The 13,263-nt window shown below is 42.4% G+C and overlaps 1 protein-coding gene across 1 annotated transcript; it reads left to right on the top strand.

Moving 5' to 3' along the window:
- Positions 1 to 8,032: 8,032 nt before the first annotated feature.
- LOC117324308 lies at positions 8,033 to 11,899 on the top strand. Its single transcript, XM_033880093.1, has 2 exons — positions 8,033 to 9,209; positions 9,940 to 11,899. The coding sequence occupies exons 1-2, from the start codon at positions 8,569 to 8,571 to the stop codon at positions 10,466 to 10,468; spliced, it is 1,170 nt and encodes a 389-aa protein (XP_033735984.1). The 5' UTR covers positions 8,033 to 8,568; the 3' UTR covers positions 10,469 to 11,899.
- Positions 11,900 to 13,263: the final 1,364 nt, after the last annotated feature.

Below are 13,263 nucleotides of genomic sequence, written 5' to 3'. Positions count from 1 at the left end.
TAGTTACAACCCCCTACACGACTAGCTATCGTAGTTACAACCCCCTACACGACTAACTATCATTAGTTACAACCCCTACACGACTAGCTATCAGTAGTTACAACCCCTACACGACTAGCTATCGTTAGTTACAACCCCTACACGACTAGCTATCAGTAGTTACAACCCCTACACGACTAGCTATCATTAGTTACAACACCTACACGACTAACTATCATTAGTTACAACCCGTTCACGAACAGTAGTCTACAACCCCTTCACGATATCTATCATAATACAACCCCTTACACGACTAGCTATCAGTAGTTACAACCCCCTACACGACTAGCTATCAGTAATTACAACCCCTACACGACTAGCTATCAGTAGTTACAACCCCTACACGACTAGCTATCAGTAGTTACAACCCCCTACACGACTAGCTATCATTAGTTACAACCCCTTCACGACTAGCTATCAGTTAGTTACAACCCCTACACGACTAGCTATCAGTAATTACAACCCCTACACGACTAGCTATCAGTAGTTACAACCCCTCCACGACTATCTATCAGTAATTACACCCCCTACACGACTAGCTATCAGTAGTTACAACCCCCTACACGACTAGCTATCAGTAGTTACAACCCCTACACGACTAGCTATCAGTAGTTACAACCCCTACACGACTAGCTATCAGTAGTTACAACCCCCTACACGACTAGCTATCAGTAGTTACAACCCCTACACGACTAGCTATCAGTAGTTACCACCCCCTACACGACTAGCTATCAGTAGTTACAACCCCTACACGACTAGCTATCGTTAGTTACAACCCCTACACGACTAGCTATCAGTAGTTACAACCCCCTACACGACTAGCTATCGTTAGTTACAACCCCTACACGACTAACTATCATTAGTTACAACCCCTACACGACTAGCTATCAGTAGTTACAACCCCTACACGACTAGCTATCGTTAGTTACAACCCCTACACGACTAGCTATCAGTAGTTACAACCCCTACACGACTAGCTATCGTTAGTTACAACCCCTACACGACTAACTATCATTAGTTACAACCCGTTCACGACTAGCTATCAGTAGTTACAACCCCTTCCACGACTATCTATCAGTAGTTACAACCCCTACACGACTAGCTATCAGTAGTTACAACCCCCTACACGACTAGCTATCAGTAATTACAACCCCTACACGACTAGCTATCAGTAGTAACAACCCCCTACACCGACTAGCTATCGTTAGTTACAACCCCTACACGACTAGCTATCAGTAGTTACAACCCCCTACACGACTAGCTATCAGTAATTACAACCCCTACACGACTAGCTATCAGTTAGTTACAACCCCTACACGACTAGCTATCAGTAGTTACAACCCCTACACGACTAGCTATCAGTTAGTTACAACCCCCTACACGACTAGCTATCATTAGTTACAACCCCCTACACGACTAGCTATCAGTAGTTACAACCCCTACACGACTAGCTATCGTTAGTTACAACCCCTACACGACTAGCTATCAGTAGTTACAACCCCTACACGACTAGCTATCAGTAGTTACAACCCCTACACGACTAGCTATCAGTAGTTACAACCCCTACACGACTAACTATCATTAGTTACAACCCCTACACGACTAGCTATCAGTAGTTACAACCCCCTACACGACTAGCTATCAGTAGTTACAACCCCTACACGAATAGCTATCAGTAGTTACAACCCCTACACGACTAGCTATCAGTAGTTACAACCCCTACACGACTAGCTATCAGTAGTTACAACCCCTACACGACTAGCTATCAGTAGTTACAACCCCCTACACGACTAGCTATCGTTAGTTACAACCCCCTACACGACTAGCTATCATTAGTTACAACCCCTACACGACTAGCTATCGTTAGTTACAACCCCTACACGACTAGCTATCGTTAGTTACAACCCATACACGAATAGCTATCAGTAATTACAACCCCTACACGAATAGCTATCAGTAATTACAACCCCTACACGACTAGCTATCAGTAATTACAACCCCTACACGACTAGCTATCAGTAGTTACAACCCCCTACACGACTAGCTATCAGTAGTTACAACCCCTACACCACTAGCTATCAGTAGTTACAACCCCCTACACCACTAGCTATCATTAGTTACAACCCCCTACACGACTAGCTATCATTAGTTACAACCTCTACACGACTAGCTATCAGTAATTACAACCCCTACACGACTAGCTATCAGTAGTTACAACCCCCTACACGACTAGCTATCATTAGTTACAACCCCTACACGACTAGCTATCAGTAATTACAACCCCTACACGACTAGCTATCAGTAGTTACAACCCCTACACCACTAGCTATCAGTAGTTACAACCCCCTACACGACTAGCTATCAGTAGTTACAACCCCTACACGACTAGCTATCAGTAGTTACAACCCCTACACGACTAGCTATCAGTAGTTACAACCCCTACACGACTAGCTATCAGTAGTTACAACCCCTACACGACTAGCTATCAGTAGTTACAACCCCCTACACGACTAGCTATCAGTAGTTACAACCCCCTACGCGACTAGCTATCGTTAGTTACAACCCCCTACACGACTAGCTATCGTTAGTTACAACCCCCTACACGACTAGCTATCGTTAGTTACAACCCCTACACGAATAGCTATCAGTAATTACAACCCCTACACGACTAGCTATCAGTAGTTACAACCCCTACACGACTTGCTATCGTTAGTTACAACCCCTACACGACTAGCTATCAGTAGTTAACAACCCCCTACACGACTAGCTATCAGTAGTTACAACCCCCTACACGACTAGCTATCATTAGTTACAACCACCTACGCGACTAGCTATCAGTAGTTACAACCCCTACACGACTAGCTATCAGTAGTTACAACCCCTACACCACTAGCTATCAGTAGTAACAACCCCCTACACCACTAGCTATCATTAGTTACAACCCATACACGACTAGCTATCAGTAGTTACAACCCCCTACACGACTAGCTATCATTAGTTACAACCCCTACACGACTAGCTATCATTAGTTACAACACCTACGCGACTAGCTATCAGTAGTTACAACCCCCTACGCGACTAGCTATCATTAGTTACAACCCATACACGACTAGCTATCAGTAGTTACAACCCCCTACACGACTAGCTATCATTAGTTACAACACCTACGCGACTAGCTATCAGTAGTTACAACCCCCTACACGACTAGCTATCATTAGTTACAACCCATACACGACTAACTATCATTAGTTAACCCTTCTACGACTAGCTATCGTTAGTTGTAACCCCCTACACGACTAGCTATCTTTAGTTACAACCCCTAAACGACTAACTATCGTTAGTTACAACCCCTACACGACTATCTATCATTAGTTACAACCCCTACACGACTAACTATCATTAGTTAACCCTTCTACGACTAGCTATCGTTAGTTGTAACCCCCTACACGACTAGCTATCTTTAGTTACAACCCCTAAACGACTAACTATCGTTAGTTACAACCCCTACACGACTATCTATCATTAGTTACAACCCCTACACGACTAACTAACGTTAATTACAACCCATACACGACTAGCTATCAGTAGTTACAACCCCCTACACGACTAGCTATCGTTAATTACAACCCATACACGACTAGCTATCATTAGTTACAACCCCCTACACGACTAGCTATCAGTAGTTACAACCCCCTACACGACTAGCTATCAGTAGTTACAACCCCCTACACGACTAGCTATCGTTAGTTACAACCCCTACACGACTAGCTATCAGTAGTTACAACCCCCTACACGACTAGCTATCATTAGTTACAACCCCTACACGACTAGCTATCAGTAGTTACAACCCATACACGACTATCTATCATTAGTTACAACCCCCTACACGAATAGCTATCAGTAATTACAACCCCTACACGACTAGCTATCAGTAGTTACAACCCCCTACACGACTAGCTATCGTTAGTTACAACCCCCTACACGACAAGCTATCGTTAGTTACAACCCATACACGACTAGCTATCAGTAGTTACAACCCCCTACACGACTAGCTATCAGTAGTTACAACCCCCTACACGACTAGCTATCAGTAGTTACAACCCCTACACGACTAGCTATCAGTAGTTACAACCCCCTACACGACTAGCTATCAGTAGTTACAACCCATACACGACTAGCTATCAGTAGTTACAACCCATACACGACTAGCTATCAGTAGTTACAACCCCTACACGACTAGCTATCAGTAGTTACAACCCCCTACACGACTAGCTATCAGTAGTTACAACCCCTACGCGACTAGCTATCAGTAATTACAACCCCTACACGACTAGCTATCAGTAGTTACAACCCCCTACACGACTAGCTATCGTTAATTACAACCCATACACGACTAGCTATCAGTAGTTACAACCCCCTACACCACTAGCTATCAGTAGTTACAACCCCCTACACGACTAGCTATCAGTAGTTACAACCCCTACACGACTAGCTATCAGTAGTTACAACCCCCCAAATAAAACGACTAGTTTATCAGTAGTTACAAAAAAAAACCCCTACACGCCCTATCATCAGTATTACAACCCCCCTACACGACTAGCTATCAGTAGTTAAAAAACACCCCCCTACACCGACTAGCTATCAGTAGTTACAACCCCTAAAACCACTAGCTATCATTAGTTACAAAACCCCCTAAAACGACTAGCTATCAGTATTACCCCCCTTTACACCCACTAGCTATCAGTAGTTACAACCCCCTAAAACGACTAGCTTCGTTATTTTACACACCCCCTCCCACGACTAGCTATCGTTAGTTACACCCCATACACGACTAGCTATCGGTAGTTACAACCCCTACACGACTAGCTATCATTAGTTACAACACCTTCCACGACTAGCTATCATTAGTTACAACACCTACACGACTAGCTATCATTAGTTACAACACCTACACGACTAGCTATCATTAGTTATAACCCCTACACGACTATCTATCATTAGTTACAACCCCTACACGACTATCATTAGTTACAACCCCTACACGACTAGCTATCATTAGTTACAACACCTACACGACTAGCTATCAGTAATTACAACCCCTACACGACTAGCTATCAGTAGTTACAACCCCTACACGACTAGCTATCATTAGTTACAACACCTACACGACTAGCTATCAGTAATTACAACCCATACACGACTAGCTATCAGTAGTTACAACCCCCTACACGACTAGCTATCATTAGTTACATCCCGTTCACGACTAGCTATCAGTAGTTACAACCCCTTCCACGACTAGCTATCATTAGTTACAACCCCTTCCACGACTAGCTATCAGTAGTTACAACCCCTACACGACTAGCTATCATTAGTTATAACCCCTACACGACTATCTATCAGTAGTTACAACCCCTACACGACTATCATTAGTTACAACCCCTTCCACGACTAGCTATCAGTAGTTACAACCCCTACACGACTAGCTATCATTAGTTACAACCCCTTCCACGACTATCTATCAGTAATTACAACCCCTACACGACTAGCTATCAGTAGTTACAACCCCTTCCACGACTAGCTATCAGTAATTACAACCCCTACACGACTAGCTATCAGTAGTTACAACCCCTACACGACTAGCTATCATAAGTTACAACCCCTTCCACGACTAGCTATCGTTAGTTACAACCCATACACGAATAGCTATCAGTAGTTACAACCCCTTCCACCACTAGCTATCAGTAGTTACAACCCCTACACCACTAGCTATCAGTAGTTACAACCCCTACACCACTAGCTATCAGTAGTTACAACCCCCTACACCACTAGCTATCAGTAGTTACAACCCCTACACCACTAGCTATCAGTAGTTACAACCCCCTACACCACTAGCTATCATTAGTTACAACACCTACACGACTAGCTATCATTAGTTACAACCCCTACACGACTAGCTATCGTTAGTTACAACCCATACACGAATAGCTATCAGTAATTACAACCCCTACACGACTAGCTATCATTAGTTACAACCCCTTCCACGACTAGCTATCAGTAGTTACAACCCCTACACGACTAGCTATCAGTAATTACAACCCCTACACGACTAGCTATCATTAGTTACAACCCCTTCCACGACTAGCTATCATTAGTTACAACCCCTACACGACTAGCTATCATTAGTTACAACCCCCTACACGACTAGCTATCGTTAGTTACAACCCATACACGAATAGCTATCAGTAATTACAACCCCTACACGACTAGCTATCATTAGTTACAACCCCTACACGACTAGCTATCAGTAGTTACAACCCCTACACGACTAGCTATCATTAGTTACAACCCCTACACGACAAGCTATCAGTAATTACAACCCCCTACACCACTAGCTATCAGTAGTTACAACCCCTACACGACTAGCTATCGTTAGTTCCAACCCCTACACGACTAGCTATCAGAAGTTACAACCTCCTACACGACTAGCTATCAGTAGTTACAACCCCCTTCACGACTAGCTATCATTAGTTAACCCCTGCACGTCTAGCTATCATTAGTTACACCTCACCCACGACTGGCTATAGTTAGTTACACCCACCCACGACTGGCTATCGTTATTTACACCTCATCCACGAATAGATATCGTTATAAACACCCCTCTACAACTAGCTATCGTTAGCTACACCCCACCCACAACTAGCTATCGTTAGCTACACCCCACCCACAACTAGCTATAGTTAGTTACACCCACCCACGACTGGCTATCGTTAGTTACACCCATCCACGACTAGCTATCGTTAGTTACACCTCATCCACGAATAGATATCGTTATAAACACCCCTCTACAACTAGCTATCGTTAGCTACACCCCTCTACAACTAGCTATCATTAGCTACACCCCACCCACAACTAGCTATCGTTAGCTACACCCCTCTACAACTAGCTATCATTAGCTACACCCCACCCACAACTAGCTATCGTTAGTTACACCCATCCACGACTAGCTATCGTTAGCTACACCCCTCTACAACTAGCTATCATTAGCTACACCCCACCCACAACTAGCTATCGTTAGTTACACCCATCCACGACTAGCTATCGTTAGTTACACCTCATCCACGAATAGATATCGTTATAAACACCCCTCTACAACTAGCTATCGTTAGCTACACCCCTCTACAACTAGCTATCATTAGCTACACCCCACCCACAACTAGCTATCGTTAGCTACACCCCTCTACAACTAGCTATCATTAGCTACACCCCACCCACAACTAGCTATCATTAGCTACACCCCATCCACAACTAGCTATAGTTAGTTACACCCATGTTACTGTTCGAACATGCAATGCTTAACTTCCGTTTGAAAATGGCAGGTGGAACAATATCCCAAGAGAAAATATAATTGAAACGTGTTATCAAAATGAAATTGTAGAGGTATATCGTTTTTATTGAACCGTAATAATCGACAAGAGCAGGAAGAAATCATTATCCAAATACTTAAATACTTATGAAAAACGTGCACTATTCTGTTTTTATTTAAACTTTATTTTACTATTGCAAATTGCAATAAATTGCAATAGTACATATAATTCTTTTTAAACAAAGGATTCAGAATCAAGTACTTAACGAAACGCGATTCATGGAAGATGTCCAGTAGCCAATGTTGTTATGACCTCATGAATGACGAAAAAAAAATCATTCTTTATATTTACATTATGATTAAGTTTGATCATATTTTGTTATTAAAGCACAGCATGATTTTTATTTAAAATGCAATTGTTTCATATTTCGTCAGCTGTTATCGCGGGAAAGTGTCAGACAGTTCTTGGCATGATCTTAGCAACCGTCATAACAACAACAGTTCCATCTACAATACTCATTCTGTGAGATTGTTGGAGTGATTTTTATGTTTTGAACATTTAAAAGACCGTAACAACATGTATAGTATATGTTCTGTGTACTCCTCTCCATTGTAGTGTTGGAAATACTAACACACACATATACATCTCAGGACCTTCCCACAAATCAGGGGGGACTCGGTACAAAGGGCTAGATAATATAATCTATATTAGATTAACCGTATTTTTGGAGTAGACATGGCGCTTTACTAATTAATAATAAATAATAACAATGGAATTTCTTTAAAATGTCCTTTCCTTTCTTTTAAAATGTTGATGCTAGATCAAAGCTACCCAACTAACTTTCATGGACTTTCCCCGATATTCCGTTCCAGTGGAAGCTATTGATATTAATATGAAAGTTGTACTGTTTATACACGGACATAATAGAAAGAACGGAAGGGGTATAAGATGAGATAGTCACTGGGCCTACTTTCGGAAATACTTACTTCCGTACCATGCGCCTATGACAAATAGTATATGACTAGAAGTCTGTTTGAGCCCAGTCATTGGCTGTCGCTATACCTTATTCATGTACGACGTACATCTTTACTAGCCTTGACATACTACACAACAGTAATACGGTGCACTCGGCTATTTAATCTATAATTTATAAACAATGTAATTCATGTATGGCGAAAATTCAAAAATTATAACAATTGAAGTTTCAATTAACGAGTCATGGAACGCCACCGAGAAGGTTTACCAAATAACTAACCGACGGGAAATATCCAAACCGAAAATGCAGACATCAAACGGAAACTTGTCGGACATATCTTCTGCCAAGAGTGGATATGATTTGCCTGTGTTTGACCATGGTCATTTTTACGGTGTCCATCTGGCAGCATTGTTTTGTATTTTTGTGAGTTTTCTGTGTGCCGTCACTGTTATTACCGCGTCCTTCACAAAACGAAAGACCAACTTTTTCACCTGGTCAAAGAGTGATCGGTTTATCGTGTACATAGCTATTTGTGATTGCCTTTTCAATATCGCCCATAGTCTGGACCACACTCATGTACTCATCACCCAATCTCATGTCAGGCCAAAAGAACTCTGTGCTTTCTACGGATTTATTTTGTCCGAGTTTTTGAGCGCACAAATTTTCATGATAAACCTGGTGGCCATAAATGCGTTTTGTTTGATGTTTTTCAACAAGGATATTCCATTCGGAAAATGGGACCACCGACTGTTAATTTGGACTTTCGGGGCACCTTTCATCGCTTCCATTGTTGCCGTGTCTTTGAACCAGTTCGGACCAAACACAGTCTTGTAAGTGTTTTTAGTGTTGTTCAAATCTACCAGAGCCAGTTTGGAAAGAATTATCTGAATGAGATAGAGTGTATGTTGATTATCTAAAATATTAAAACTGAACTTTTCAAAATAATTATTCAAGTTCAATTAAGGAAATGATAATATGGTAATTTAGAACATTGAATTCGACTTCATGTTCTAACAACGGTTTCACAGTAAACATTTATGTGTTAATGACAAAGACTATTAAAATGCCGACATGCTTCAATTTGATTGAGGCACCGACACCTAAGTACGTACCCACAAGATTTTTACCAGAGATCAAGATTTTCCAATACATCAAGGAAATACCGTAACTTACTATATAATTATGATATACGGAATATTTCATATTAATTTAAAAAATATATATTGAAAATTAAAGTGATAATTGTTTTCTTCAAAAATACGTACCACTGGGTGGCGCCACACCCACATACATGTTGTTATAAAGAATGAAACGACTGTTTTGCAACAAGTTGCGATGGTATTCAAACAGATATTGTGACGTCGTGGGCCGCTGATCACCTCCTCCTTTCTTCCATCACTAATCACATGTTTAGAGGTGCTATTCCCTTGTATGTCACCGTGTGTATGTAGTGTCCTAAGATCAATATGTTATATGTACACAATCAACAATAGTCATTGTTAATGCACTTGGTCGAAATGTTATTGTCAATTACAATGTCCGCCATTTTGCACATTGCAGCTGCTTTATGGACGCTATCACCGGCAAACTGATGAACACAGTGTACCTGACCATCCCCTTACTGATCGTCTTCTCGGTAAATTTGGTGTTGTACGGTCTGACATACTGGCGCCTCAAAGTGGGCTCCAACAAGTTTAAAGGCTCCAGGATGTCGTCACGGACGCGGCGCGTGGCACGAAACATGATTCTCTTCCTTCTGGCGTTCTTTGTCCAGTACTGGGCTGCAGCTCTATTTGGTGCGTGGCAGTTGTTTACCGATGATATCCCTGTCATCATTTACTACTTTCTGACAACTTTCACGAATATTGGTGGATTCCTGAACGGGTTGGTGTACATAGTGATACGTCGCAGGTTCCTGCAAAGGAACAAAAACGGCGATAAAACGTCTGTGGACAAGATAAATAGGTCTGGTGACGCTAGCCCTACTGCAATGAGACACGTCAGAATAAATAATCAGAAGGGAGACATTGCCAAGTCAAACGACAATATCCTGGCTTCGGACTATACTTCAACGTGTCAGAGACAATAGGCAGGCACAAAGATGGATACTTCGATTTTTATATGATCTGTCGTTGATATATATCATCATATTTATCTGTGGAACGTATCTTCTGTAACTCATTTGTATGTTTAATTAAAGTTTAAAATCACGGAGAGATCTGGTTAAAATACATTCGTGGTTGTATTGTCCCTTACATGATAACTTGTACCAGATGGTCCGGTCACGTGATGACTTGTACAGATAGTTCGGTCACTTGAGGACCTGTCCAAATTGTCCAGGCACGTGGTGACTTGTATCGATGGTCTGGTCACGTGAGGACCTGTCCAAATTGTCCAGGCACGTGATGACTTGCACAGACTGCCTGGTCACGCGAGGACCTGTCCAAATTGTCCAGGCACGTGATGACCTGTACAGACTGTCTGGTCACGTGAGGACCTGTCCAAATTGTCCAGGCACGTGATGACCTGTACAGACTGTCTGGTCACGTGAGGACCTGTCCAAATTGTCCAGGAACGTGATGACTTGTACAAATCGTCTGGTCACGTGAGGACCTGTCCAAATTGTCCAGGCACGTGATAACTTGTACAAATCGTCTGGTCACGTGAGGACCTGTCCAAATTGTCTAGGAACGTGATGACTTGTACAAATCGTCTGGTCACGTGAGGACCTGTCCAAATAGTCCATGAACGTGATGACTTGTACTGATGGTCGGTCACGTGAGGACCTGTCCATGTGGTGAGAACAAGTATAGATGTACCGATAACATGAATATTTCCAAGATATGGTCCAGTAACGTGATGACAGTTTGCCAGGCCAAGTAAGGACCTGTCCAGGTTTTTCAGTCATGTGAGGATCCTGTCCAGATAACACGGCCACGTGAAGACCTGTCAATATAACGTGAGGACTTGTTTAGGTGGTCCGATCACGTGAGGACTTGTTTAGGTGGTCCGATCACGTGATGACTTGTTTAGGTGGTCCGATCACGTGGGGACTTGTTTAGGTGGTCCGATCACGTGATGACTTGTTTAGGTGGTCCGATCACGTGAGGACTTGTTTAGGTGGTCCGATCACGTGAGGACTTGTTTAGGTGGTCCGATCACGTGGGGACTTGTTTAGGTGGTCCGATCACGTGTGGACTTGTTTAGGTGGTCCGATCACGTGGGGACTTGTTTAGGTGGTCCGATCACGTGGGGACTTGTAAAAAAAAATGGTTCGGTTACAAGAGAATGAGTCGGGTAGTCTAGTCATTTCAGGATCTGTCCAGGTGGGCTGGACACGTGAGGATTTGTACAGATTGTCCGGTTAGCCGAGGTTCTGTCCAGATATTTCCTGACCACTAGAGAATGCAGATGAACTACCTGCAGAAGTTAATAATGTGGTCTTTGATTGCTGCTATTGGAAATTGAAACTTATTATTTTACACTTTATGTTAAGGACCGAATAAAACCTTAATACTAGTAAATGGAGGTTTGTTAGATTATTGGTGTCGCCGTTCAAATTTGTTTTTAGACTACCTGATAAGGACCTACATTTAGGTGGCTACTATCGGTTATAATGTGTACCTAACCTTCGCCATGTATGAGTATGACGATCCCGGATGAGGACCCTTCCGCGTGCACACAATGATTATACGACTAATACAGACGCCTAGTTTAATTCTTACACTGGTTATAAGAATGACAACTCTTCAGAGAGTGGGGGGGGGGGGGGGGGATCTTAGAAAGCTTTATTTGAATTTATGTACGTCCCTGTGTTATCCTATCGCAAATTAAGTTACGGAATTTCTTTAAGGACCGATGAAACCGGGGTCATTGAGCATGCCGGCAATGTTGACCATGAAATACAACAGTAACATGGATATATAGTAACTCCGTTTTGTTCAGTGATTTTACATTGTTTCCGGTTGTTTATTATCACGTTGGTATGTCATAACTGGAGAGTGTTGGTAAGTATTGGTTAACAGACACATATCTATCTGTACTAAAGCGACCCTTACACGGCCCTTAAATATTACATCGCCATGAAATCTAAAGCCGTAAATAAGCACCACTTGAGGAAGTGTATATGTAAGGGGACAAACAACGGGCATTTAACGGACCCGAGGAAATCCGGATTAGGATATATTTATATGGTATAGACACGAGAGAAAACGTACAAGTTCATTGTTTTCCTATCTGTCTGTCTACTTTGTATAAAATATGCCCAAGAATTAATTTACGACGATAAATTTTTTCATCTCTGTTTCATAGAACCAAAAGCTGTCATTACCAGATAACTCAGCCCAATCTTCTAGGCCTCAATCATTCCAGGCCCCAATCATTATGGCCCCAATAGTTCTAGTCCCCTTCCTTCTCGGCCCCACTCATTCTAGGTCCCAATCATTCTGGGCCCCAAGTCATTATAGGCCCCAATCATTCTGGGCCCCAATCATTCTATGTATCTTCCTTTACGACCCCACTCATTCTAGGTCCCAATCATTCCATTCTAGGCCGTAATCACTCTAGACCCCAGTAATTCTTGACCCTTATCATTCCAGACCACAATCATTCTAGGCCTCAATAATGCCAAGCCCCTCGTTCGAGGCCCCAATAATTCTGGGTCCCAATCATTCTAGGCCCTATCATTCTAAGTCCCAATCATTCTGGGCCCCCATCTTTCTATGTCTCTCTTCTCGAACTCACTCATTCTAGGTTCCAATCATTCTAGGTCCCAATCATTCTAGGTCCCAATCATTCTAGGCCCCATCATTCTAGGCCTCAATCATTCTTGGCCTCAATCATTTTCGGTCCATCATCATTATGAGCCCAAATAATTCTAGACCA

This window comes from Pecten maximus, chromosome 3 (assembly GCF_902652985.1).
Source record: "Pecten maximus chromosome 3, xPecMax1.1, whole genome shotgun sequence".
Taxonomy (NCBI): Eukaryota; Metazoa; Mollusca; class Bivalvia; order Pectinida; family Pectinidae; genus Pecten; species Pecten maximus.
This window is presented reverse-complemented; position numbering and strand designations above follow the sequence as displayed.